This window comes from Octodon degus, unplaced genomic scaffold (assembly GCF_000260255.1).
Source record: "Octodon degus isolate 3935 unplaced genomic scaffold, OctDeg1.0 scaffold00088, whole genome shotgun sequence".
NCBI classification, from domain to species: domain Eukaryota; kingdom Metazoa; phylum Chordata; class Mammalia; order Rodentia; family Octodontidae; genus Octodon; species Octodon degus.
Window position 1 is genome coordinate 4,566,194 of NW_004524664.1, and position 27,254 is coordinate 4,593,447.

A 27,254-nucleotide genomic window follows, 5' to 3' on the forward strand; every position below is an offset into this window, starting at 1 on the left:
GTGGGGGGGCAGCTCAGCCCACCAGGGGGCGGGGCTGGCTGGCATGTGGTGCTGGGGGATTGAACCGCGGTCCCTGTGCTTTGCTAAGCTTGTTCCAAGTAGGTGCTTTAGACCACTGAGCCATCTCACCAGCCCCCTATTGTGCCATTTTTATGTCATCTGATCACTCAGATCTAATGATTTGAAAGTCTCTAACCCTTTGATTACAGAAAGCAAGTTAGATATCTCTACAGTTTGTATGAAATACCTTAAGTATGAACACCTCTTCAATTCTAGATATTTTTGTTAAAGAAATATTTAGAGATATAGCCAAATATTTAGGCTTATGCATATTTTTTGTTTTGTTTTTTGGGGTAGATTCTGGAGATTGAACCAAGGACCTTGGCACTGAACCAAAACCCCAGACATTTTATTTATTTATTTATTTTCAAATTTTGAGCAGGGTCATGTTAGGAGGCTAGTTGCCTGTGCTGGGCTTTAATTTGCAATCTTCCTGCCTGAGCTTCCCAGAGTGCTGGAATTATAGATGTGTGCTACAATGCCTGACTGGGCTCATGTATTTTGATAAAATGTTATATATATATAACTGGGAAAATTAAAAACCTCAATGTCAGTAGATAGTGAAAATATAACGGAATTTAAAGTGTCTGAGTAAATTTTCACTAAAATTAATCATGAGAAAATGCTCATAAAATAGTACAGTTTATTCTGTATGATTCTAACATTGTAAAACATACAGCAAAGAAACCCAGGGACTGGGGATGTAGCTCAGTGGTAGAGCACTTGCCCAGTATGCATGAGGCCCTGGTGGGCTGTATCGCCCAGTACTAAAGGAAGCGATGCGTACGCACAGGTGCGCACGCGCAGACACACACACACACACACACACTCTCTCTCTCTCTCTCTCTCTCTATACATAGAAAAAACACCCAGGAAAAAGGAGAGACCCGCAAAATGTTACATGTTGAAATTATGGGTAATGATTTTTCCTTCTGTATTTAAGCTTTTCCATCATGAGCAAATATTTATTTTATACCTGAAAAATATTTCTGGGGTTATTTATTTGTATTTATTTTTCACGGCACGGGCGTTGAACCCAGTGGCCCATGCGTACTAGACCAGTGCTTCACCACTGAGCCCCTTCCCCAACCCTGGGAGAATGAACTTCAGTTTGCTGCAGGCCTCACTTTGGAAGCGCCTTCATCTTGGAGGCTCGCCCTGATCACCTGTGTTGCTCATCCAGCTCTGGGGCACTGCACCTGCCTGGACTATGAGCCTCGAGCCTCTTGTGACACCACGGAATCCCCCGCCGTGTGGACACTGTACCTGTACTGTGGTGCCAAGCATCAGCCTCTTTTTCCCCTTTTCTCCAATGCCCCCTGGAGACTTTTTATTTTTTCAGTGCTCAGGCTCTAGCTAAGGCCTCACACATGCTAAGCATGAGCCCCACCATAGAGCTGCACCCCAGCTAATAAATACCTTTGAATGAATAAAAACCCTGTATGGTAGATGTATAAGCTAAACACTCCTGAGGACCTATTCTTGGCCTTTATTCGCAAAGAGCAACAACTCTTTTCAGGTACCAGGAATCGAACTCAGGACCTTGTGCTTACCAGGCAGGTGCTGCTTGAGCTGAGCTAACTCCCCAGCTATCAGGTTAATATTGTCCTGTGGTTGTTGTGAGCTGATCGGGTCCACAGTCTCCCAAAGGAGCTTAAATAAATAAAGCAAGTGATGTGATTTTAGGGCTCCAGCAGGTTTGAAACCCTCTTAACAGAATTTGTGATTTCCAGGGGCTATGACCAAGAACTTGTCTAGGCATATAAGTTATCATACAAAGGAGGAGAAGGGGCTGAGGAGACAGCTCAGTAGAATAAGCGCTTGCCTAGGAAGTACAAGGTTCTAAGTTCAATCCCCAGTACCGAAAAAAAAAAAAAAAAAAAGGAGAATGCTGAAAAAAAATGCAGGAACCTGGGCAGGACTGTGGGAACCCCTTTAAGGACTTCTCTAAGTAATACATTATGTTAATTAGGAGAACTGTGTTCTGTCTAGGAAGGCTTTTACTGCAAGAGTGAGATGCCTGCAGTTACAGTCCTTCTCTGCTAATTGAGTTGGGGCCAGGTGTCCTTAGCTATGGCCTTGTCTTGTCCTTTGAGGTGCACGGCTTCACCTGCCATTCCATGTTGCCACCTCCAGACAAGGGGCTGAGGCTTGGGCAGACTCACACATAAATGTGAAAAGCCAACTGATTAATATAAATCCAGCTCAGAGCCACTTGGTCGAGGTCTCCATCACCCAGCCCCCTTGACTCTTAGGGTGCCACAATGCACAGAATGCTTCCTATCTTTAACATATGGTTTAACATTGTGGTGTATGTTCCTGTTGTATAATCACTATCCAGCATCTTCCATACGTGCAGCTTGTGGATTGAATTTCATTTTGGAAGTCACAGGGCAACTGGGTTAGGAGTATGGCTCAGTGGCAGAGTGCTTGCCTAACATGTGCGGGGCCCTGGGTCCCATTCCCAGCACTGGAAAGCAGAGTGAGGTCTAGAGGAGATACCCTGTGAATGTATGCTTTCAACAAGTTGAGAAAAGGGGGGAATTGAGGGAGAAGGGGATTTTGGACTGCCACCATCCTAGCTATTGCTGCACAGTCTGAGTTGGGTGAAAGCCCACTCTGTATGTGAAGGTGCCAGTGAGTGCTTCTTAGCTGGTACTGCGATCATCAAGCTTCTGTCCACAGCCAGGGTGGGGAGTGGGGTTGTTCCTCCTCCACTGAGTCCTGCCTCCTTGGTAGGAGCTTTGCTTCCTGTTGGGCTGAGGCTTCTGTCCTGACGTTGAACAGTGAATGTTGATTTTGCCCTCAACTTATCTGCTTCTTGGAGCATATAGCCTTTTAGCCTTCTGTAGTCAGCGAAACTGTTGGACCCATGGGACAATAAAGCTTAATGTCTCAGAGTTCTGTGGGCAAAATTATCTTGCCATTTCTCTTAGATCTTGCCCCTTTAAACTTGTAAATCTCCTGAACCTCCGACTACCCGAGAAGTCACTCTTTATTCCTTCCTAGGGACTTGGTACGGCATGTTACTTCTTACTTAATCCTTATCTTGTGTTCCCTCATGGTTCAGGCCTCTTCAGCTTGCAGTTGGATTCTTGTCGTACCAGATTTAAAATGCCAGATAAAAGCAACAATTCAGAGCACCACCCTTAGCCAGAGCGGGGGGCACTTGGCTCTGGGAAGGTCTCCGTGTGCCTAGATGACTGCCAGTTAGGGCTGTGGCCTGGTGGCACGTGGCTTTGATTGTGCATAGTCTGGGAATATAAAATGACTTCTTCAAGTCAGATCCCTGAGTGGCCACTGTGTTAGCTTAATCGCCAGAGCAAATGTAGTGTGAGCAGATTGCATGGTAAATACTTAAATTAAAAAAAAAAATTATTATGTTAAAGACACATTGGCGTTAATCCCCCTCAAAGCCTTCCCCTTTCCTTCAAGCACACTTAATCCATTGCTCTTGCTTCTTTCTGAAACAGTTCTAGAAGTCCTCTTTTGTGAGTATGTGGCCAAAATACAGTGAATGCTGCTTCCACACGTCATCCCCCCGAAAGCAGGCTTGTAAGACACGTTACAGAGTGTCTTCATCCACCCTATTCACCAGATTTAGCAATTTCTGGCTCTTCTACAAAGTCAGAGTAACCATGCAAGAGAGACATTTTGAATTGGGTCAGGACATCGAAACAGCCCCAACAGTACAACTAAAGACTCTTGTGAAAGAGGACTTCCAAACTGCTGCAGAAAGTAGCCAGTACAATGGGGAAGTATGTGTGCCACATTTGGGGACGGGGGAGACGTTTTGAGGAAGATTATGGCAATGTGCCTTTTCCTGTATTAAGTTTTTTTAAAATGTATGTCTACATTGTGATTTTGATCATAACATAGTTTAGGCGGCAGCAGACTGGCACGAATAGTGCCCTGTTGCGTTGGTAGGGGAATGCTGTCTTGTGCCAGCTCTGTTCTGGTTTAGGGCTTGTCTCTGTCTCAGTAGTGACACCAGTTGTATGTGCTCCTAGTGTGCATAAGGAGTGGTGTGTGCTCTCTACAGGTGTGCCCCACAACTACCTGATTATATTTTTTCCTTTTTTTTTTTTGTAGTGCTAGGGGTTAGATTCCAGGCCTCATGTACACTTTACTGGGCTATACCTCCAACTCAGATTGTAGTTCTTGAAACCCTATAGCCAGAGTTAAGTGCAGAGCTCTTCAATCTGTCAGCAGCCTATGTTCTTTCTCCCCACCGCCCTTTGTAGTGGTGTGCACTGAACCCATGGCTTCACATAGGCTAGGCAAGTGCCCTACCACTGCACTCCGTGCCTGGGCCTGGCTTTGCATTCTGTAGGTGCTTACGTATGTGAACCCATTCCTCACTGTGCATGCAGTCATTATGTACTGCACATGTGTACCAATAAAAAAAAATGGGGAAACCAACTGAATTGTACATAAAAAAGGGACTATAAAGCAAAAACGTAAATAAATAAAGGAGACTATTGTGGCTGTTCACAGAAATGTTATCAATCGATTTATTTTCACCCTGCCTTAGAAGTGCATTTCCAAAGGACTCGGGCCACTAATATTTTCTTCTTATGTGTTCCTTTCAGATATTTGACCTCCATGAAGATTTCTTAATAACTTTTCTTCTCCTCCCCACAGAAATACAGCCCCTCAGATCCTGCCTTTGCCTATGCCCAGCTGACTCACGAGGAGCTGATTCAGCTGGTCCTCAAACAGAAGGAGACCATCAGCAAGAAAGAGTTTCAAGTACGTGAGCTGGAGGACTACATTGACAACCTGCTCGTCAGGGTCATGGAAGAGACCCCCAACATCCTCCGCATCCCAGCTCAGGTTGGCAAAAAAGCAGGCAAGATGTGAAGAGAATACTGGACTGGCTGTGGGACGTTTTGCATCTGCTCTTGAGGTCAAGGACTTGTGCCTGACACCCAGCCAATAGGCTCCAAATCACCATCTCTGCTGTGTCTTATCTGTCAGGACTTAATTCTACCAGTCAAAGCCAGGTTAATTATTACAGTGAATCTTCTGCTGTACATTCTTAGGGTTTTATTTTTAAATGCCACTGTGCCTTTAACTAGGTTGTAAATATTTTATGTCCACCGGAGACATGGTCATAAGATCTGCTCTTGAGCCAGAGAGTCAGATGGCACAGATATACTAATGCATCTGAACTCAGGGGCTGTTTCTTTGGTACGGGATTTTTCAAGCAGGTATCCACCAGTCATTACAATATATGGTAATAGACCATGTAGTTGGTGCTGTGATACACAAACTTCTCTGGCCTTTGAGTGGCTCAGGTGTTTTGGTTGCTGTAGCTGCTGAATTTTTATACCATCTAAACTTACTAGGCTTCTCAGGCCTGGTTCTTTTGTCTTTATTTTTTGACTAGCACAAAGACATTTAGGGAGAGCCTCTGAGTGTGCCTCTTAAAGTTTAAACAAACTTACTTTTTGTTAGCATTAAAATGTGCTCTTTCTAGGGGCCAGGGAGATAGCTCAGTGGAGTAAGTGCTTACCTGGCAAGCACAAGGTCCTGAGTTCGATCCCTGGTACCACAAAAAAATAAAAAATAAAATAAAATGTGCTTTCTCGAGACCTGCAGAACTGTTCTGAAGGCACACAAAGTAGTCTGTGGGTTAGAGAGTTGTTTCACTTGGCTGAGGAAACCTTGTTAAGAGTCCCCCTTTCATGACAGCAGGGTCTCTGCTGGCTAGACCAGCCTTGTCAGTGCCTTGATAAGGACCTAAGTGATCCAAGCTCTCACAGTGCTAGGAGACCCAAGATAGCTTTGATAGGCTACCTGTGGCCCTTTCTACCTGTGCCTTGCCCTGGCCTTTCTAGAGGGGGTGAAGGCCCAGCTCTCGGAGATGGAGAAATCTAGGCTGAGGGTGCAGCTTTTGTGATGCCCAAGGTTAGATCCCCAGTACTGCAAAACAAAACTAAAACAAACCAAAAAAAAAAAAAAAAAAAAAGACCCTTTAGTTTTGTAGGCCAAGAGGAACCACAGACTTGGGTCCTCAGGGGCCTTGCATAATTTGTCCTCTGAATACTGCCTGTCACTGCCTCAGAGAAAACCCAGGTTGTTTGTGGGATGCTGGAAAAGGTGTAGTGAAGCCTTCAATGTAGTTAATAAAATTTAGGATTCAGTAAACCACAGAAATGCGTCAGCTTTTCAGCCACTGCTTCATGAACAGACTCAAGCATTCCACCGGCCCCCCCAACCCCCAAGCCCCAGCAGGGCAGGAGATGTGTGTAGCCCCACAGCAGAGCGCCCCCTATGTGTGGGAGGCGCAGGCTCAGCCCCCTATGCCACAACCCTGTGAAGTTGTGATGAGCAAGAAGATGATCCTTATTTTTGGCTTTCTGTTGCTTAAAAATTAGCCAAAACATGTATTTTTTTAAGCTGAAATACCTGCTGGCTTCTTGATAGCACCACTTCATTTTCCAGGGAATTCCTCTGTTGGTTGGCTTGTACTGCTGCTCATTTCTTACCCTGGCCTCTCTCCAAGGGGACAAAGGAGCCCAGGCCCATAATGTGGCTAGGGTTTGAGATGGTGGCAGTTATTAATCCAGAACCCTTGCTCTGTGTGTCCTTGTTATATTGAAGGTAAAAAGCAAAACAGTGGGCAGTGGAATCTCTTGTCAGGATTGAGTTTACCACAGCCTTGTCTGTATGGAGCACTTTAGTCTGAAGGGCAACCCTGTAACTTATCTGATTAGCTCTTAAGGACCCACAGCTATTTTATTTAATTCTCTCCTGAAGTAATGACCACTGTAAACTTCTCAGATGACTTGTATTTTTTGTAGTGTTGCAAGACTTATTGACATGCCTCTGAAGAAAGCTATGCATCCACTTGAACTCTGAAATTGATATGTATATATTTGTTCTGAATCCTATTTTTTACTTGATAAAAGTGTATTTGTACTGTGATAACCCAAGTGTGCGCTGGGGCAGGTGTGCTGTGAGTGGCTTCTCTTGTTCAGAAGAGCTGGCGGGGGCCTTGGAGCATTGTTGCCAAGGCTTCTGGAGCTTCCTGCTGCCAAGACCTGGGATGTGGAGCTCTGGGCGCTAGAGCGGGGGGTTGGGGTGAAGAGCAACTTCTGGTGCTCCAAAATGTCACTTGGGAACTCTAGAACATGAAGGACACTTTACTTCAGGGGTGTCTGGCTTCTGCCACTACTGGGAAAAAATTCAGTTTATAGCATTCCTGTACCTTGCAAAGTAGATAATCTAGAGGTCACTGAGTTGGGGATGCCCTTGACAACCGCATGTAGGGGTGGGGCATGGACTTGTTCCAGGCTTCTGCCTGCTGTGAGCATGCGCAGCAGAGCTCTGGAGCACCTGTGGCTGCTCCCTGCCTGAGGATGTCATCCACCGCTACCTGGCTCTGCCACAGGCACTCACCCAGCTGACAGTCAGCGGCAGGCTCTGGAAGAAGCTCTTTCTTGGCCTTCCTGTTGCCTCCAGAGAGAGCAGCCAGGACTTGGGAGAACCATCAGATTAAATGCCAGTGAACTGCAGCTGGAGGTCAGATTCATGAAAAGTGTCAGTCTTCCTCTGATTGTTTCCAATCATCTCATTCCTTATGCTTTGCCAGATGTCCCCTCCCCCCCTTTATGCACTGTGTCAACTGCATTGAGGTAGCAGAAGTGAAGAGAAAACAGCTTTACCCTTGCCAGTCAGCAGGGACCCTGAGGTGGGGCTGTGCACATGCGCACGACGTAGCCGTGCTTCCCAGTTGTGCTACCTGGGGGGATTCAGCAGCTCTGACATTTGACACACAGTGTACTGAAGGCCAGAGGCCTGCCACTGTGTCCCTCCCGGAGTTTCTTTCCCCATTTAACCTTTTTTCTTTTCTTTTTTGAGCTGGGGATCAAATGTAGGGCCTCTCTTCATGCTGTACCTACTCCCCTGCCCCAGTCTTCTACCTTTTTCAAGAAGTACTACCTATCCCTCAAAGCTGAAAAATGAATTGCTTTAGATGGGGAACTTAACCTTGATGTCCACACACCAACCTCAGCTTTGGCTTCTCTGTATCCACTATGTGAGTTGCTAAATTGGCTTTCTCCTCCCTGCAATGGAAGGCATTTTTGTATTATAAAATTACTATTTTCTGCTTTGTAACTTGGGGAATTTTGAATTTCTTTGGTTTTGTTTTTAAGAAGTAACCTAAAATGTTCTATAACACTAAATAAAATGGTACTACCTTCCAAAGATGTGTGTGTGCTTCAGTGTGGGTGTGGAAAGTGTCTCTGTCTCCCTGGGAGGCCTGTCTTGGGGTGGTATGTGTGTGACTGGTTTCTCATCCTATGAGGCTCTTAGTCTTGAACTCCTGCTGCTGCCACCTGCTCTGGAGGCCTTTTTTCCCTCAGAGGACAGGCATCTCTTCATCCCTTTCCTGTGACATGGGCCTCATGTCATTCAGAGGGGCCATGGCACTTAGCAGATGGCATATGAGCTGTAAACCTCACCTTCTCATTCTCAGCTGGTGCCATTGGCCAAGCCTTTGGATACAGATTCCTCTCTGATTTCCCAAAGAATGTAGTCTGCACTTCAGGGCACAGATTTAGTTGATACAGAGTTCAGAAGCAGGTCCTGGGGCTGGGTAGCTGATTCACTTCTGCAAGGGCAGGACAGGGAATCTTCTGTGCTCCTTTCTCCAAAGGGTCAAGTCTGTCTGATGAGGGAAACATATCTGGCATCACAGGTGTGGTGTGTGGCTCACTGACCTCACTCCAAAACGCTGGCCCCTGGAAGTGGAGCAAACGCTGCACCTCTTGTAGAGACTACCTCAGCAAGCCTCCCTAGATTTAGTAGAGGACCTGGTTACCACAACTGGACATTGATAGTGGGACCCCAAGTCAAGGGGTCCAAAACAGCTCTTCTCTCTCTGCTGGAGTTGGAATCCATGGCTTCATGCATGGTAGACAAGCACTGTACTGCTGAGCTACACCTCCACCCCCAAACAGCTTCTGTTAAAACTCAAAGTCCTAAGTTTGGTTTGACAAAAAGACTTCTAGAAGAAGAATCCCCAGGGAAGGAAATTTAATTTCCACAATTGACTTAGCTCTCTTGAGATTCATTCTCTTGCTTTCAGAGTTCTCCCAGCCTGGTTCCTGCTGCTGCCACCAGCGCAGCCGTTAGGGGCAGCCTGTTGTAATTTCAAACCCCAATACAAGGAAGGACTGAAGTCACTTTTTTTTTTCTTTCTAGAATTGGGAACTGAACTCAGGCCCTTGCACTTGCCAGGCAAGCACTTATTCTACTGAGCCATCTCCCCAGTCCCTTGAAGTTACTTTTATTTTGAGTCCCCTTAGCCCAGTTGCTAATGACAGAAAGGTTTTGAAAAAAATCAAGAAAGTAAGGGAAATTATTATAGGGTATTTGAACAACGTAAGGGGAAACTTACCACCAGCATTCTGAGCTGAAGGCAGTCAAGCTCCCTAGGCCCAGAGGGTCAGCAAGCACCAGTCCATCCTGTCCAGGTGGCTTCAAGTTCTTAGCTGATCTGAAGGCCCCTTGTGGTCTGTTCTGGAAAAGCAGTAGACACTGTTCATCCCTCTCCGTGCTCCTGTCCACTTGCTTGGTCTACAGATATTTCTAGGTAACATGACATGTTTGTTCTTCAACAAGAGAATGAGAAGCCATTACCTCCCTGCTAACAAGAATTAACCGCTATTACTTTGACTTGTCCTAGGACTTTTCCCTTCTCAATCAGATAGGTGGACTATAAAAGGAAAGAGATTACTATCTGGATCTGAAATGTTCCCCAAAGGCCCATATGTTGAAGTCCTGTGACACTGTAGGAAGATGGTGCAACCTCCTGGAGGTGGGGCTTTGTGGGACATTATGTCACTGAGGTGTGGCCTTGAAGCAGGTATTGGCTTCCTGGCCACCAGGAGAAGAGCAGCTCTTCTCAACCACACACTGCAGCCACAGTGTGCTGCCTTTCCATAGGCCACTAACAATGGAAGGAACCCACAACTGTGGACTGAAACTTCTGAAACCATGATCCAAAGTAACTTTCTTTTTTTGAAGTTTGGTTATGTCAGGTTTTTGAGCAATGGAACAATCACAGTACATCTTTTGAACATACCTCCATGTTGATGAACTGTCTGCAATGATCTGTACTCTGCAACAATCACTGACAGTGACTGTATCCCAGCTGACAAGCCCTTACCATACAAAGTGCTGAGGTAGCTGCAAAGGTGAACTAGGTCTTTTGGCTGGGGTCATAATGGCAGCCACCTCTGGGACAGAGTGAAGACTTGTTTGGTGAGGACACTCAGCTCTGCCCTACCCACAGACAGCAGTTGTGTATAGGGGATTGTTCGCATCGTCCACTAAGTTAAAGAGCCTGCAGCAGCCTGCCCTAACCCTCTAGCCTAGTATCTGAGCACACTGATACTGTGCCCAGCGCTTCTCAATTGTGTATTTTACGCCCCAGTCTTTCCTGCTAGGCCAGCACAAGGTCTCTGACTAAAATATGGCTCTGGGTCAGTGGGGGCATTGTCTGCCAAGGCCAAACACTTGAGGGTGAGTGCCCTCTCAGCCTTTCAACTTTCCATTTATTTCACAAAGAAACATGTGCCCTGAGCCCTGGAAAGAATTCCCTTGGTGACATAGATGTAGCTCTCACAGAGTTGAGGAAAGGCTGGTTCTGTCCCTGCAAAGCAAATGCACACTTCAGGCTAAATCCTGACTGCAAAAGGAAGGCCAGTGTCTTGAGATCGTAGGGCTAAGCACTAATATACTACTAATTCTTGCCAGCTTAGAGAAATGTCTCCATTATGCAGATGAGGAGACTGAGACTCAGCAAGACCTCAGAACTTGAGTTTGGGGCTGGAGAGATGGCTCAGTGGTCTAAAGCACCTACTTGGAACAAGCTTGGCAAAGCACAGGGACCGCGGTTTTCAATCCCCCAGCACCACATGCCAGCCAGCCCCGCCCCCTGGTGGGCTGAGCTGGCCACACACACACACACACACACACACACACACACACAATAAATGTTAAAAAAAAAAAAAAAAGAACTTGAGTTTGCTTAAAGTCACACCTGAATAGCTAATAAGGATTTATCCTGCACCTTTAGTCCTGGCTACTTGGAAGGCTGAGGCAGGAGAATCATTTAGTTCAAGGCCATCCTAGGCAACACGATGAGACCCCATCTCTTAAAAAAGAAAAAAATCCAGATGTGGTGGTATGTGCCCATAATCTTAGATATTCAGGATGCTGAGGCAAGAGAACTGCAAATTTGATGCCAGTCTGGGCAATTTAGGGAGACTCTAAAATAAAAGAGGACTAGGGGCATAGGCTAGTACCCTGGGTTTGATCCCCAGTCCTGAAAAAATAAAAGCCAATGTTGTGCCTCAGTGTTACAGCCCTTGCCTAGCATGCATGAGGCCCCGAGTTCAGTCCCTGGCACCCCATGGGCAACGGAAAAGGAGCGGAATGAGGCAAGAAGAAACAAAATGGATCTTCCAATTTGCCTATCCTTGAGGTCTAGGGCAGTGGTGGCAAACCTATGGCACATGTGTGTCTCGGTTACTTAGCTCTCGTTGCTGGGACGCAATACCTCATACCCAAAATTAAAGGAAGAAAGGTTTATTTAGCTCACAGTTAATGCAGGTTTTGGTTCATACTTGGCTGGCTCAAAGGCAAAGTCGCACAAGGCAGAGGGCAGCAGTTCATGGAGGCAGAAACAGCAAAGTGAAAAAGCTGAAAGGGAGGAGCAGTGGCTGTGGCAGCCAGCAAGCCTCTTTCCTTTCTTATATTGAATGCAGATTATCTACCCCACAGCAAGTGTAGCATTCACACCCATAATCCCCCCGCACTGGATCGTGAAGTAATCACAAACTCTACAAGCCGCCCCAATGATTGCATGAGGCTTTGGGGGAACAACTAGACACAAACCATAACAATGTGCCATGATGGGCTGTTTGTATCGCTGAAAGTTTTAAAAGGTTCACCATCACTGATCTAGACAGTGGTCAGCAAACCATGTCCTGTCTCCTGTCTTCACAGTGTTCAACTCAAGTGATTTTTACATTTTTTAATGATTAAAAAAATTAATATCCAAGTATTTCAACACACCTGAGAATTACATGAAACTCAAATTCTAATGTCCTTCTCTAGACCAAGACTTACTGGAACTTGCCTGGGCTCTTTGTGTCACTACCTGTACCTGTTTTCACGTTATAAGCATAGAGATGAATAGCAGACGCAACCCTTGTGTGCTGGTGATACAGGAATTGCTATGAAGACCTCCAAATATGATATGGGGGAAATATTATAGCTCTCAATCTGTTAGATGCCTGATACTCTGCATCCCTGTTCTCTGAAATCGAAGAACGAATTCTAGGAACAATGGAGGTTAAGAGCAGGAAATATTTATGGAGAGATAGAAAGCTCCTGCCTGAGAGGGACAGGAAGGGACACCTAGAAAGTGGGTTGCCCCCAACCCCACTTCGCAGGAGAAGTTTTACGGAGCTCAGCCACATGTGTATAATGTGGGTTACAGCTAAGACCAACCAATAAGAATTGTCACCAAGCAATATAGATACAGTAGGGAAGCAAGCCATGTATAGAGCAGGCATGGAAAAAGAAAGGTCTGAGGTAGGTGATAGTTCAGGGGTCTTGGCTGCCTACTGAGGCGACTGATGACTAGCTAGATTTTGTTAGATCTAGTGTTACACTTATTTGGGGGGAATATATAGATCTGGCCCTTTTCTTGTTATTTTGAGGCCTGGCCTACAACTGAACTTCTCTCTTCAGGGAAGTTGGGGCTTGTCTGACTTACAGGAAGTCCGATGGGGGAACTGAGTGACATGGACTCCACCTTTCTTGCCTGTTCCAAAGTCTGCATGTTATTACACTAAAGGGAGAGGCTGGATCCTCCAGCCCCACAAAGCCCTGTGGCAATAGGGGATCTTCTCTAATAAGTAATGATTCTCACACCCTGAGAGAGAGTCTCTTGGGGATGGAGTGGGACATCCTTAGCTCTGGATATCAAGCATAGAAACTGGAAAATAAGGGATGCTTCATAAAGATATTTTTGTTCATTTTTTTTCACATTTTCCTAGGGATCTGTGAAGATAGTCCTGTGAAATTTTGCTTAAATATGGGTGGCAGCCTTATGTAATAGTTGTGAACCACAGGGCTTCTGCCAGTTTTTTTTTTTTTTTTTTTCAGTATCAAGGATTGACCCCTGAGGTTTTGCACTGAGCTACACCCTCTACCCTTCTTCAGATTTTATTTTGAGTCAATGTCTCAAGTCACTAAATTGCCCAGGCTGGGCTAGAACTTGCTATAATCTGTCTGAGCCTTCGGAGTGCTGGTGTGCACCACCACACTTGGCTAAAGCTCAGGAGTTAACCACATCCGAATCTGTTTGCATCCTGCAGCTTGCCAACAGCCTCATCACTCCACATTATTCACCCAACGTCTGTTAACACATTTCTTGCCAGATCTCTAAAACCATCTGATGTTACCATTCCGGATTTGAACTCAATTCCTTTATTTTATTATGTTTTAAAATGTATTTTTAGTACAGGGTCTATAGGGTCTCACTACACAGATTGGACCCTTGGTCATCCTCCTGTTTTCAGCCTCCCAAGTGTGGGGATTATAGGCGTGAGCCACCCTGCCCAGTCTCAGCTGTCTCAGCGCACCCCGGAGGTGGGGCCGACACCGCAGGCCAGGAGGCCCGCCTGCCTTATTTTATAGTCAAGGAAAAAGAAAAAAAAAAAACTTTGAAGAGATAAAGCAACTTGTTAGGGGAAGCAGCTCTTGAAAACAACATATGTTTCTCACTGTCTGGATACCCTACTCTTTTAGGGACAAATTTTTTACCATGGCCCAAATCAACATTCATTACCAAAGAGAAAGGCAAAATGCCTTGTCAAGAAGGTAGGGTTGGATTTTGTGGCGAAAGCCTGTAATCCCATAAGTCTGGGAGGCTGAGGCAAGAGAATTAATTCCAAGGTCAGGCCCAGCCTGTGGTTGTAGCTAGCCGAGTAAGAGGGGCTGAGTTCAATATCCAATACTGAAAACAAAACAGAAGGGGCAGAAGAAAGAGGGAAGGAAGGAAGGGAGTGAGGGAGAGAAGGGAAAGAAAGAAAAAGAAAGGGTTTATTTACTTATTTATTTTGTATTTAGTACTGGATCTACGATCTCACTACACAGATTGGACTCTTAGCGAACCTCCTGTTTTCAGCCTCCCGAATGCTGGGATTACAGGCGAGCACCACCACACCCAATCTCAATCGCCATTTTACTGCGCCCCTGGGCGGGGGGCGGGGCCGGCACGGCAGGCCCCGGGGAGCCCCCGGCCGCTGGTGTGCCTAAGCAGGCGCTATTTAGCCGGCCCCGAAAGGGGTTATTCAGATATAGCAACAGTTTCAATCTGTAGCCCGTAAAAGGAAAGTTAATCCAGATTTAACGCGCCAGTTTTGGCCCACTTCAAACTACACAGAGCAAAGAACCTAAGACGCAGTTCGGGCCAGGAACCTTGCTTTCCAGCTCATGTTTCCATCCGAGTGCACGGAACAGAAGACCGGAAGTTGTGAAGCTACGGGGCGGGGCGAGCCACTGTTCGTTTATTCAAACTGGCCACAAGGCAAAGGTGCACCCCTTATAAGGGTCCCCCTGGAGTTCCTGGTGCGCGCCGCAGCTGTGGAAGCCGGGCCGGCGCGCCACAGTGGCTGTGGCGTAGGATGCCGGGCCCAGCGCGCTGCCCCGAGTGCGGCTCCGCCGGGCTCGTGGAAGACTCGCACTATTCGCAGAGCCAGCTGGTGTGCTCCGACTGCGGCTGTGTGGTCACCGAGGGGGTCCTCACCACTACCTTCAGTGAGGAGAGCAACCTCCGAGGTACTGTGCTCACCGGTGGGCCGGCTGACCCAGGATCCCCTTCTTAGCTCCCTCTTTCCTTGTCCTGCTCATACCTGGTTAGTGAACGAAATGCACAAGGCCAGGGGCTGCCGGGCTCCTGTTCTCTAGTGCGGCACCTGGAGTCCGTAGCGGCTATAAGAAATGCTGAATAAATGAAGGAGTGTGGTGGGTGTTGAAAGCTTGTGGGTAAACTATGAATACAGTGCGTATTATTATCCCAAAGGAAAACTGATTGACAAAACAACAAAAACTCTCTTTTCTCCCCAGGGCAGCTTAAAAAATCTGTAGCCAAGAAAATTACCTAGATTGAACGCTCAGGGAACAGGACTGAAACTTGGAAATGTTTGGAATTGCTTTAAGTTGTATGACTAACCTTCCTCAGTGTCTGTGTATTTGAACCCGCTGTGGAGATAAAAAACCGGACGGGTCTTTTCTTATGCTTGGGTGGGCACCGTCATCCAAGAACAGATGGGACAGAGAGCAGACAGGCAGTATTCAGAATTCTGCTCCCAGGCCTTGTGTGGTGTGGGAGGGCAGCATTCTAAGAAATAGGGGCTGACCGTTTTATTTCTCATTCTTTGTCTTACAGAAATAACATATTCTCGAAGCACTGGGGAAAATGAACAAGTTAGTCGCAGCCAACAACGAGGTGAGAATCATCCTTTTATGACACAGTGGCTTTGAGGAAAATTATCCTGATAGCTGAGCCTATCTGTGCTTTCTTATTTGAGGCAGTGCTAGTGTAAGGGAGAGTAGAAGAAACTAGCAATTAGAAACCAAAGTTCGTTATGATTCTGAGAGTGGAGGCCAGTCAGTGTGCGATTTGGGCTTGCACAGTGCTGTGTTTGAGAGGAGCCTGGGTAAAACTTTGGCACAGAGGTAGGATGGCACTAGGTTTGATTCCCAGCACTACAGCAAAACAAGACAAAGACTCACCCCCCAAAATCAGATGTTCTCCTATCAGTATAGACCAGGTACGTTATTTGTGCCTCTGGTATCTGTGATGTTTGGCAGAAGTAAATTTAAGTTGTAGCAGATCTTCCTAGGTTGTGTGCTATTTCCTGCAACCCGTCTATCTTTTGCTGTGGGTTTTCCTAGGTCTCCGCCGAGTGAGAGATCTCTGTCGAATTCTGCAGTTGCCTGCGACATTCGAGGAGACTGCAATCACCTACTACCAGCAGGCATACCGGCACTCTGGCATCCGTACAGCCAGGCTGCAGAAGAAGGAGGTGTTGGTTGGATGCTGTGTTTTAATCACCTGCCGGCAGCATAACTGGCCCCTAACCATGGGAACCATCTGTGCCCTGTTGTATGCAGACCTGGATATGTTTTCTGGCACCTACATGCAGATAGTGAAGCTCCTGGGGCTGGATGTGCCATCTCTGTGCATGGCTGACTTGGTGAAGACTTACTGTAGCAGGTACCTGTAGCAGGACACACACACACACACACACACACACACACACACACACACACCACACACCAGTTCCAGATGAATGACATGACACTGGGATGGGACAGGTCTGTGTATCTGGAACATTTTGCCTGACCAGAGCTCATTTAAAACAATGTAGGAGAAAAATCTATTCTCTGTATCTTAGGCTTGCTACCAGTAAGGTTAGTACTGGTGTACATTTCTATAATACTTTTCAAATCTCATTGCCTTCAACGGCCAGATAACTCTGCAGACTACAGTACCTGCTTAGGCAGACACAGAGGCCAGGGTTCTATCCCTGGTGTGCTGAGACAGCGATTAAGACTGGGCATGGTAGCGCACCTGTAATCCCAGTGCTTGGGAGGCTGAAAACAGGAGAATCACTATGAGTCTGATCTTCATAGTGAGACCCTGAACACCCTGTAGACCCTTTACCAGATACATTAAAAAAAAAAAAAAAAAAAAAAATCTCATTGCCTTTGTAACAACCTAACAGTTTAAGAAAAGTAGTTACTGGGCTTGGCATGGGCTGCTGAGCCATACTGAGTCACATGCTTTATGAAGGGCACTTCCTAGAGTTGCATGCATGCAACTGTGACCACCATGGAGTGGTCATAAGTGGAGCTGAAGGGATATTAGTTAAAGGCAGAACTGGGGTTAAAAGCTGAGCCTTTTGTTTTTTAAGTAGCTATGTTTTTGTTTGTTTGTTTGTTTCAAATAGTAGAAAACAAAAGGTAGGGGCTGGGGAGATAGTTCAGTGGTCGAAGTGCCTGCCTGGCAAGCACAAGGATGTAAGTTTCATCCCCCGTACTGTAATCCCAGCACTGGGGAGGCTGAGACAGGCGGCTGAGGATCATTATGAGTCTGAATTGCATAGCAAGATTATATATATATATATATATATATATATATATATATATATATGCAGTTCATACAAAACAAAGGCAGAGATAGGTTACAGAGAGAGGGGAGAGGGTTTAACATGAGTGAGAGCCTGGCTTTAATCCCTAGCACTAAAAGAAAAAGTAATTGCTGAACCTTCCTTCTAAGCTGGGGGACTAGGCATGAGTTTTCCAACTCTAAATGCATAAAACAGCATAGTTTTAAGTGAGAATATTGAAAATCACTGAAAATGGAGTCAAATGGGGAGGTGCTCAGCTGATGTTAGTGCATTGTTGGCTACTGCCCTTCCTTTGACCTGTAGAGCATGAGCGCTGTTTTCTTTCATGCCCTGTCTGAATTTGCTGCCCCCATGGGTTTGAGGGCAGAATAGCTTCCCATTTGGAGTGGACTGTCCTTTCATAGTCTAGGAGAACAGCCCCCACCATGGAGACTTGACTCTCACTTTCGATGTTTCAGTTTCAGACTCTTCCAAGCCTCTCCATCCATGCCAGCCAAATATGTGGAAGATAAAGATAAGATGCTGTCTCGAACCTTGCAGCTGGTGGAACTGGCCAGTGAGACGTGGCTGGTCACTGGGCGACATCCACTGCCGGTCATCACTGCAGCTGCTTTCCTGGCGTGGCAGTCCCTGCGGCCTTCGGATCGGCTGACTTGTTCCCTGGCCCGATTTTGTAAAATGGCAAAAGTGGATCTGCCTTACCCCGCTGCCTCCCGGCTGCAGGAGTTGGTGGCTGTTTTGCTGCGGATGGCGGAGCAGCTAGCCTGGCTACAGGTTCTGAAACTTAACAAGCGATCTGTGGTGAAGCACATTGGTGACCTGCTCCAGCACCGTCACATGTTGGTCCGCATGGCCTTTCATGATGGATTACCAGAAGGGGGGATCCAGGAGAACGAGCAGCAGAGGCAGCAACAAGGACAGCGAGAGGGGGAGGTAGGGGGTAGCATCTTAGATCTTCATCAGGGGAAGCGACCAGCTAGTCCTGCACTCCTCCTCCCACCCTGCATGCTGAAACCCCCAAAGCGGCGCTGCCCCACGCCCCCTGCCTCCACTGTCACTGGAGATGAGATCATTTCTGATAGTGAGATAGAGCAGTATCTGCGCACCCCTCAGGAAGTGAGGGACTTTCAGAGAGCCCAAGCTGCTAGCCAGACTGCTCTGTGTGCCCCCAACCCTTAATGCCTCTTCCGCACCTGGATGTCATTTCTTGTTTGAAGGAACCAAAAAGAGTGCTGAAGTTAGTTGGACTTTAGGTCCTAGGGAGGAGTTGGGAAGAGTATGTGTGAGGTTGTGGGTGGGGCCAGGGCCATCCCTTGGCTGCAGATGTCAGGTTGCAGACATTTGTGTTCTGTGGGCTGACTTGTTAAGACTTGGAGAAAGTGGCTGTGCATACCCCCTGCCCCGTTTGAACTGAACACACTGCTGTTGATTCTGCAGGCTTGTGGGGCTCTTCTTGCTGCTTGTGGCACCGGCATTTGCAGCTGCCCACAGAGACATAGCTAGAAAACTCTTGGCCTGTCAATTCTGGATCCTGGTGGGCACTTGCATGCTATATGTGCATGGTGTCATGTGGTCTACCTCATTAATAAAAGGACCTTGGGTGGACTACAGCTATAGCTCAAAGAGCTTTGCAAAATTTTAATATATTAAAACAAGAGACATCTGCTAGAAAACATTCTATTGTATAAAATCCGAGCTTTTAAATACATGTTTTCTTTGGCACTTTTCATTCCCTCCCTCCCTCTCCCCAGCATATTGCAAAAAGCTCTCCAGTGCTAAGGCATTGGCAGGGTATGTAAACAGCAGCCAGCGTATGTGGAAGAATAATACAAAGCTTTTTTTCCCCCCTAATATTGTCTGTGCAGCAAGCATAAATAACAGGATCTATCTCAAGGAGCAGAATTTTTTTCCCTCCCTGTGTCCTTTTTCACATGGTGAGTAGGCCAGGGTTACATCAAGACTGGGAGGGGACCTGGGCTAAGCCTGGGTCCCATTGCTTTTCGTAGGGTCCAGGGCCCCCTCCACTTGCATTTGGTCCTGCAGTAAGGCTGGTATTTTGTGTAGGGAAAGGTCTGGGTGCTGGTGTTTTAAAGTAGTGAAGGCACAGAATGCTGAGCTGCAGGGATCCTAGTCCCCGCCTCAGGGCTTGGCTTGGGTTTCTTCAGAGTCAGGAAGCTGTTTTGACATAATGGAGGTTTCTCCTGCTGTGGAGTTGGGGACTGAATTACTGGAGTGCTTCTGTATGGCCTCACAGAGGCAAGGAGGTGCTCTTCCTGTGTCCTTGCATAGAAGTGGAAACTGGGTTTTGTAACAACAGAAGTGCTTCTCCAAACACCATCTGCAGTGTTTGGGTGCAGCCATCTTCAGAGCACTGTTCGTGTATTCCTGCCCAAATCCAGGTGTGAGCACCGCCACTTTCCTCCAGGTAGTGGCCACCTGGCAGGGAGCTTTGCAGGTCAGCAGCCTAGGCTGCGTTCTGGGGTGGTGCTGGGGCCTGTGTGGATAACAATAATAGGAATAGTGTTGCTTCCGCGTGCATTTCCACTTGCCTTTCTCATGTAAAACTGGCTGATCTGCATAGCCCCCCTTCTCTGCCCGCTGTCCCCTCTTGCATAGTTCATCTTAAGAGCGGCACCAGTTAATACCACCCTGAGCCTGGCAGTGGCTCCTGTGCTAGATGGCTTAGAGAACCAAAGCCTGGGAAGCACAAGGTTCCCCCGACAGAGGCAGTCGGGAGTGCAGCCCAGGCTTCTGTCTTACTGGGGGCTGACAGCTGCCAGAGGCCCTGTGCTCAGGAAAATGGGGCTCTTTGGGTGGAGCCCACCCTGGCTGGACTGGCCCACTCTCAGACCCATGGGGCTTTCTGCCCACTTGGGAGATCTAGAGTTTGACCTTAAAACTGGCCTGAGCTGGACAGAAAAGTATCACGCGTGTTTTGGGGGTCTTTGCTGTCAAAGCAGGGTGGCCTTCCATGAAGCCATGAACAAATGCCTCTCATCGGCCTCTGGGGCGGGGGCGGGGCACCCTTGGCCCTGCTGACTGCTGGCAGCTCTCGGCGGCGGGCCGGGTCTGAGCTCACTGTAACAGCCCGCTGGCTTGGCTCGTCCTGAAGTGTGGCGGCTCGCCCTAGACGGTGGTCTCGCTCTTCCAGAGGCCAGTCTTCATGCAGCCGCTGCCTGCCGCCTCCACGCCCGCCGTGGAACTATCGTCGTACTTGCTGCCCTTGGGCGCGCCGTTCAGGCTGGCGCTGTTGAGTGGGTACGAGCGCCGCTTGTTCTCCTTCTCTGGCACGCAGCCGCCCTTGAGGTTGTCGCGGCTGATGCTGCGGCGCTGGCCGGGCCGCACAGCGTCAGGGGCCGGCGTGGCACTCGTGTCACTACCTTCGGACAGTGTGAGCGCGGCCTCACCCTCGGGCGGGTGGCTGTCGCTTGGGCTGCGGCGCAAGCTGCTGCTCTCGCTGGAGGGGGGCTCGAGCGCCCCCGTGGCCAGGCCTGTGCGCATGGCCCGCAGCCGGCTCCTGCCACCCGCCTCCCCCGCGCGGGGCGTCTTGGCCCGGCTCCGGTGCGCGCGGCGCCCATGGTGCACGTTGTTGGGGTGGCGTGGGGCCAGGCACGCTCGAGGACTCATGGCCTCTGGGTCCCCATCCCCGCGAGCCATCCCCACTTCGCACCCCTGACTCTGAGCTAGTTGCAGATTGGTGAGTTTGCAAGGCCCACTGCTGCTGCTCGGGGAGGACTGGAGGGATGCAGGCCCCTCAGCCACCACAAAGGGACCGTCCTCAATGGTGGTGGGCACTGCGCGGGTCGGGGTATGGGGAGCTGAAGGCGAAGCCAGGGGACAGCACGCTCGCCAGGAGGCCCTGACGTCCCGGCGCCTGGCACAGTGATGTGTGAAGATGAAGAGGCCCAGGGCGGAGGCTGCCACCCCGTAGAGACAGCTACACACCACCCGGGGCAGCCAGCGCTGGGACACGGCCAGGGCCCCGCAGGCCCACAAGGCCAGGTACAGGAAGTGCGTGGTCATCAGTGCCCCCAGCTGGACTCCTGGGGAATAGAGGCCGTCACCGTCCTCCTGGGAGCCTGGGGTTGCCACCCCTGTGCTCCCAGTTGCCAGCAGGGAACCTGAGTCACTCAAGAGGGCGCCGCTGTTCCTGAGCCTGGTGGAAGCCCTCAGTTCTTCTCCTGGCTCTAGGGAGATTCTGCTGCCTCCGCCCTTTGGGCTCTTTGCCAGAGGACCGTGTAAGTGCAGTCCTGCACACAGGAAGTAGATCCAGGTAACCAGCAGAATCAAAGCCACAGGGATGTAAAAGGCGCAGAGGCTGGGACGCCACACCAGCCAGCAGCTAGGGGAGACAGAGGCACAAGATGAGGAAGAAAACATCAGGTGGGCTGGGGGAGGTAGGATCTGGGGAGTGGAAAGGCAGTCCTGGCTTAGTCCCTTGCAGGGCGGGGGGTCAGGCTGCTGGCTGGGGAGGGAGGGGTGGGCAGTGTTGGGCAGCCATGCAGGTGGCAGTGACAGGCAGCAGGGAGAGGTGCTCACTAGGGACTGTGGTCCCGGTAGTTGTGGATGTTGACCGCAGCTGTGATGCCACAGATGATGAGTGGGATCCCTCCAGCAATCAAATAGAACCTGGAGGGGATGGGGTTTGGATGTCAGAGAGGGGGCCGGCAGGAAGAGCAGGAACCTCACTTGGTGTCTCTGCCTCATCTTCTGTTCCCTTTAAGTCTACCACAGATTGGTTGTTACTGTTTTGTTTTGGGATTTTTTGCTTGTTTTGTGCCAGGGATGTAAGGCCCCGATCAGGCAGGCCTGGGAGACAGGCCTTGGCCTTGGCCAAAACTTTGAGGGACAGAAGCCAGAACTGCTCTCTCAGAAATTGGGATAGCTAAGGGAGTGGGACGTCTGACTTCTGAATTGTAACCTTCCTTGTGGTAATGAGGAAAGAGTGGTGACCACCTGGCATGGAAGCTGCAGCAGGTTTACAAATGTAAACACACTTCTTATGTTGAGAAGTGTGCCACAGTGTTGAGAAGGGAGGCAAGTACAAGACAGGGTCGAATATCCATGGTCTCTTTGGGTGGAAGGCAGGTCAGGCTGTTGGAGCCTCTTACACAGATGCCAAAAAGAACAAAGGTATCACCTGGGGAGAGGATACATTGACAGAGTATTTGGAGAATCCCAAGAAGTACATCCCCGGAACAAAAATGACCTTTGCTGGCATCAAGAAGGGAGAAAGGGCAGACTTAGTAGCTTACCTCCAAAACCTTGCTAATAAGTAATAGTCACAGCCTAATTTATTACAGAACAGAAATGTCTCAAGGCTTTTTTGTATACCATAATTTAATAGATCTCATACACCAGAATTCAGATCATGAGTGGTTGACAGAATATTTTTGTTGGACAGTCCTGATTTAAGTAAAATTGGCTTATAGTTAAATGGAATCTTTTTTCTCAAGTTTTGATAATAATTCCAGTTCAGTAAATACTTTCACTGTTTTTCCCTTTCTAAATATATGGTTGGACTTGATTAGTAATGTTTAACTTCTCACCAAGATTGAGAATGTCATCTCAGAACTACTGAAGGTTGGTTTTATATTTAAATTCGTTATAACTTCTTGTGTGAATATGCTTAGATATGGGGAGAATCCTTCATTGTCTCAAAACCAAGCAATACCCCCCTGTTTCAATTTGTGTTTATTAGCCTGTTAAAGGGAGTGGTTGAAGATAAGAAAGCAACATCTACATTTTTGGTCTTGACTATGCCAATTTAATTAGGATCTCTGTATCTAAAAAATGTTGTCTTTTAATTACTGAAAGACACTTTAGTGTGGTGTATGTATAATACCAAATAACAAATATTTAACATTTCTCACATTTTATAGTTGATCTGTAAGTTCAGATCCTTTTAAAAGTTAGAATGAGTGCTGGAGAGATATAGCTCAGTGGCATAAGCACCTGTCTGGCAAGTGCAAAATCCTGAGTTTGATCCCCGGTACCAAAAATACATAAATAAAAACAAAAGTTAGAATGACATAATTACCAGTTGGACTTTGCTTTTAAATTTTTTAGGTCAGACTAAGTTATTATTCATGATAATATATAACAGTTATTTAAAAACACAAGATAAGGGGCTGGGAATATAGCTCAGTGGCACCTGCCTGGCAAGCACAAGGTCCTGAGTTCAATCCCTGGTACTGAAAAAAAAAAAAAAAAAACCCAAAAAACCCACAAAGAGTAAAACTACTATTGTATGTGTGGCTGGTAGCGGTGCCTCCTCTCAGCACACTAGAAGTACTAATGTGGGGAAGGTACAACCTGAGCACAACTTTGTATGTGACCATAATACTTAATTAAAAACAAATTAGATTTTGAAAAAGAAATTGGGGTGCCCCTCAGGCTCTCAGGTTCCCTGCCCAGTGTACCTACAGAGCCTGGGGCTGTGCTCACACTGCAGTCTATGTGGCTAGGTGCAGCGAAGGCTCTGCCTGGGCGTGGCACCTCCCTGCCTCCACCCTGGGTACTCAGCTACCCCTGCACAGCTGGCAGGTGACGTGCTTACCGGAGCATGGGCTGCGGAGCAGGTGGCAGAGGCTCACCTTCTTGTGGAGGAGGCCCCCTCCAGGTGAGCTCCTTGTGCAGGACTCGAGCCTTCACCCCCATCCAGAGCAGTGTGGACAGTGAAGAGTAGTGTAGAGTGACGCCCACCTGCAGTCGGGGCGCTGAGGCTGGGGCCGGGGCAGCTGGGCTACCCCAGGGCCCCACCTGCCACCTGCTGGGTCTACAGCCCCCTCCCTACACAGCTCTTCTGACCCAGCCCCTGGTGGCCAGATGCCACCCATGTGCTGTCCTTGCTGTTGTCCTCTCCACTCGCATCCAGAATGTGCTCCTGCCCCAAAGGTTCTTTGGAAGCTGCTGGGGTTGTGCAGCCAGTCCCTGACTTCTCTTTCCGCTCTGCACTCTGACACCCTTCCTACTTTCTCTGGCCTGGTTCCTACTACCCCTGCACCCTGTGCCCTGCAGACCCCATGTCACCCTCCAGGGCTGGCAAATAGAACAGTGAAGCTGCAGCCTGTTCCCAGGAACCTCTCTTTTCTTGCTCTGCACTTCCCTACTCTACACCTATACTGCCACTGCTCAGCTTGGGGCCCCCGGCGCCCGCGCGCTTACCGCCTGGCAGACCATCTGGTACTTGGTGAGCATAATGCCTCCTGCAAAGACGGCAGAGGTCATGGCCATGTGGAAACATAGGTTCAGCAGCATGTGCCACCCCTTCCGGGACACGTGGATGGAGCTTTCCCAGAGAAAATCTTCCATTAATGGGCTGCCCAGCCCAGGCTCAGGCCCATGGGGTCTTGAGGACACTCAGAGCGCCCAAAGGGAAAAGCAGATATCTGTGCATGTGCCCATGTGTATAGGTGTGTGCACATCACTGAGGCCTCAGGGCAGAGGTCTAAGACTCCCAGTGTGTGCTCCAGCCCCAGAACCCCCAATCCAGTGCTAGGCAGGACCTGCTGCAGGCCAGGTGGACCTGGTCAGTCCTGGCAGCCTTGGGTAAGCCTGACCGCCCTCCCGGCAGCACTCACCTGTGATTGAGGATGTAGGTAATGATGGTAGAGAAGAGGCAGAGCAGCAGAAGGGCTGTGCAAGGGTACACGACGGGGTGCAGCCCGGCCCCAGAGCCCCCGGGATCCTTGGGGAAAGCACTCAGCTCCTGGGAAGGAGAAAGGAAGGAATGAGACACATGCCAGTCCCCCAGGCCTGTTTCTTCTTCCCAGGTACTGCTGGCCACTCTTAGAGTGGGCTAGAGGACACGATGTAGGCCTCCCCTCAAGCATCCTGCCTCCCTGGAAACTTTCACATCCCCAGTCAAAATCCAGAAGGAGGGATCAGGTTCTGCCTGTGACACAGCTGCAGGCCTCTCAGTATCTGGGAAAGTAGGGGACAAATGTGGAAAGGTAGGGGACAAAAATGCTCCCAGACTGGTTATTCCCTTGCAGAATCTTGGTTTTGGGGAGTATAGCTGGGGGAGGGCAGACAAATGGTTTCAGGTCCAACTGTACACGTAAAGGGAGACACAGGACTGCTGCCTATGTCCTATGACGGAGAGGCCAGAGGCCACATCTTAGGAGCCCGCACAGTCAGTAGGCTCCTGCTTCTCTGTGGTTAGGGACCCCTGCACTCCTGCCCACGTGCCCGTTGCCCACCATGCCCCATAATACCCACCATGAGCACAGCCACACTGCCCAGGTGCTGGCAGTGCAGGGAGCTGACATTGGGCTGACTGGAGCGCAGCTGGCAGCCTTCTGAGCTCCAGCCCCCGGGCCCCTCCTGGGTCCACCAGGCTGCTATGGGGTCAGCCCCCTCAGCCCAGTGTCGCAGTGACACAGCCACTGGCTCGGTCAGGTTCCCCACGCCACAACCACCTATGGGGAGAGAGAAGTCTGGGTGGATGCACAGGCTATGGCAGAGGAGAAGCTGGACCAGGTACAGAGCAGGGCAGGTGAACAAGCAGCAGGTGACTGGCAGCTTGCATGATACCTGCAGGGTGGGGCACTGGGCGGGGCTCGGAGGAAGAAGTGGAGGCCAAGTACAAGCTGCATTCTAATTGGGGAGACTGGATAGGGTGAAAAGCAGAAATAAAGCAGTGCTAGCTGACTGTGAAGGTTCATGCCTGACAGGTAGCTGAGGCGGAAGATTCTAAGTTTGAGCCCAACCAGGGCAATATAGTAAGACCCTGTCTCAAAACAAAAAATTAGTAAGAGATGGCATGGCCTAGTATAGAGTGCCTCCGTAGATGTCCAAGGAGAGGGCTGATATGCTCCTCCAAAAAGAGGATTTGATGGACACTTGGGGACAGGGAGGAAGTAGCAAGTACGGAGGGAACAGAAGCCCAGGTGAAGGCAGGTGTCAGGAGGATACATCCAAGATGGGATAGCAGGGTACCATGGGAGGACAAGGAAGAGAGAAGCTCTGGGCAGAGCTGTGAGGGGACATGCGTGGCACATAGGTCACTTCCACCAGCTGCTGACACTGACGGCATCTTCCTTGGGGGACAAGATCCTTTTCAGGAAGCTTGGCTGTGAGGAAAGGCCTTCCTGGCCCCAGCAAGGCTGGGTTGTCCCTTGTAACTACACAAGCTGAATACCTGGGGCTACTACTCACTGCCAGCAACTGTTCCCTGCACAGACACAGCTCTCTGTGCAGGGATGCAGGTGTGCCAGCCCTGTGCAGCCTGGAGTATGAGGCTCAGGGAGCCTTTCCAGCCAGAGCAAGACAGGCAGGGGACCCCAGGTAGTGACAGCCACTCCTGGCTGGGAGAAGGGCACAGAGTCATCATGTAGGATGGCACCCAGAAGAAGACAGCTCTCTCTCTCGCTCTCCCCCCCATCTATCTACCTACCTACCCATCTAGCTGGTGGTATTGGTGAAAGAGTCTCCCTAAATCACCAAGTTGCTCAGGCTAAATTGCAGCCCTCCTGATTCAGACTTCCAGAATGCCAGAAGGCCACCAGGCAAGGTTAGAAGGCAGTGCTGAGGTTTGAGGGGCTCTGTGATGTGCTCTACCATGTTTTACATAAATCTGGCATTGGGGTATGCAATGAACTAAAGATGAAACCCAGCAGCCAGGGCCAGAGTGCAGAGAGGGCACAGGCAGGAAAAAGGCTCACACGAGCCGCTGGCGTGGTCCTGCCATGTGGAACTCCTCACTGGGAGCAGGGCTTCCAGGGCATCTCTTTGCTCCTGGTGCTAGGTCTAAGTGAAGCCATTTGTCTGGCACATTGTCCCCACCACCCTATCTTTGGTCATGTTGTCCCTCCCACCCTGGTCCCTGCACCCTTTATGCCTCTGGGATTCCTGGCCATGTGCAAGGCTTCCTGCTCAGCCCCACCTCTGGCCACAATGCAAGTAGCTTGTTCTCATTAAGAATGAATGAGGGCTGGAGAGATGGCTCAGTGGTCTAAAGCA

General features: G+C 49.0%; 3 protein-coding genes across 4 annotated transcripts in view; 2 read left to right on the top strand and 1 right to left on the bottom strand.

Annotated features, from left to right (window-relative positions):
- Rab11fip1 (RAB11 family interacting protein 1) overlaps positions 1-5,135 on the top strand; it is a 32,156-nt gene extending 27,021 nt beyond the window's left edge. For both annotated transcript variants that reach the window (XM_004637258.2, XM_004637259.2), the window contains one exon: positions 4,705-5,135. In XM_004637258.2, coding sequence (XP_004637315.1) covers positions 4,705-4,923 — 219 coding nt within the window. In that variant the 3' untranslated portion in view covers positions 4,924-5,135. The remainder of the gene's footprint in view (positions 1-4,704) is intronic.
- A 9,580-nt stretch (positions 5,136-14,715) lies between these two features.
- Brf2 (BRF2, RNA polymerase III transcription initiation factor subunit) lies at positions 14,716-18,472 on the top strand. Its single transcript, XM_004637260.2, has 4 exons — positions 14,716-14,931; positions 15,542-15,601; positions 16,051-16,372; positions 17,747-18,472. The coding sequence occupies exons 1-4, from the start codon at positions 14,778-14,780 to the stop codon at positions 18,465-18,467; spliced, it is 1,257 nt and encodes a 418-aa protein (XP_004637317.1). The 5' UTR covers positions 14,716-14,777; the 3' UTR covers positions 18,468-18,472.
- An 11-nt stretch (positions 18,473-18,483) lies between these two features.
- Positions 18,484-27,254, bottom strand: part of Adgra2 (adhesion G protein-coupled receptor A2) — a 38,122-nt gene continuing 29,351 nt past the window's right edge. The window contains exons 14-20 of the mRNA XM_004637261.2: positions 25,512-25,711; positions 24,872-24,999; positions 24,456-24,579; positions 23,848-23,993; positions 21,828-21,917; positions 20,368-21,630; positions 18,484-19,782 (exon numbers count right to left, since the gene is read on the bottom strand). Coding sequence (XP_004637318.1) covers positions 20,415-21,630; positions 21,828-21,917; positions 23,848-23,993; positions 24,456-24,579; positions 24,872-24,999; positions 25,512-25,711 — 1,904 coding nt within the window. The 3' untranslated portion in view covers positions 18,484-19,782; positions 20,368-20,414. The remainder of the gene's footprint in view (positions 19,783-20,367; positions 21,631-21,827; positions 21,918-23,847; positions 23,994-24,455; positions 24,580-24,871; positions 25,000-25,511; positions 25,712-27,254) is intronic.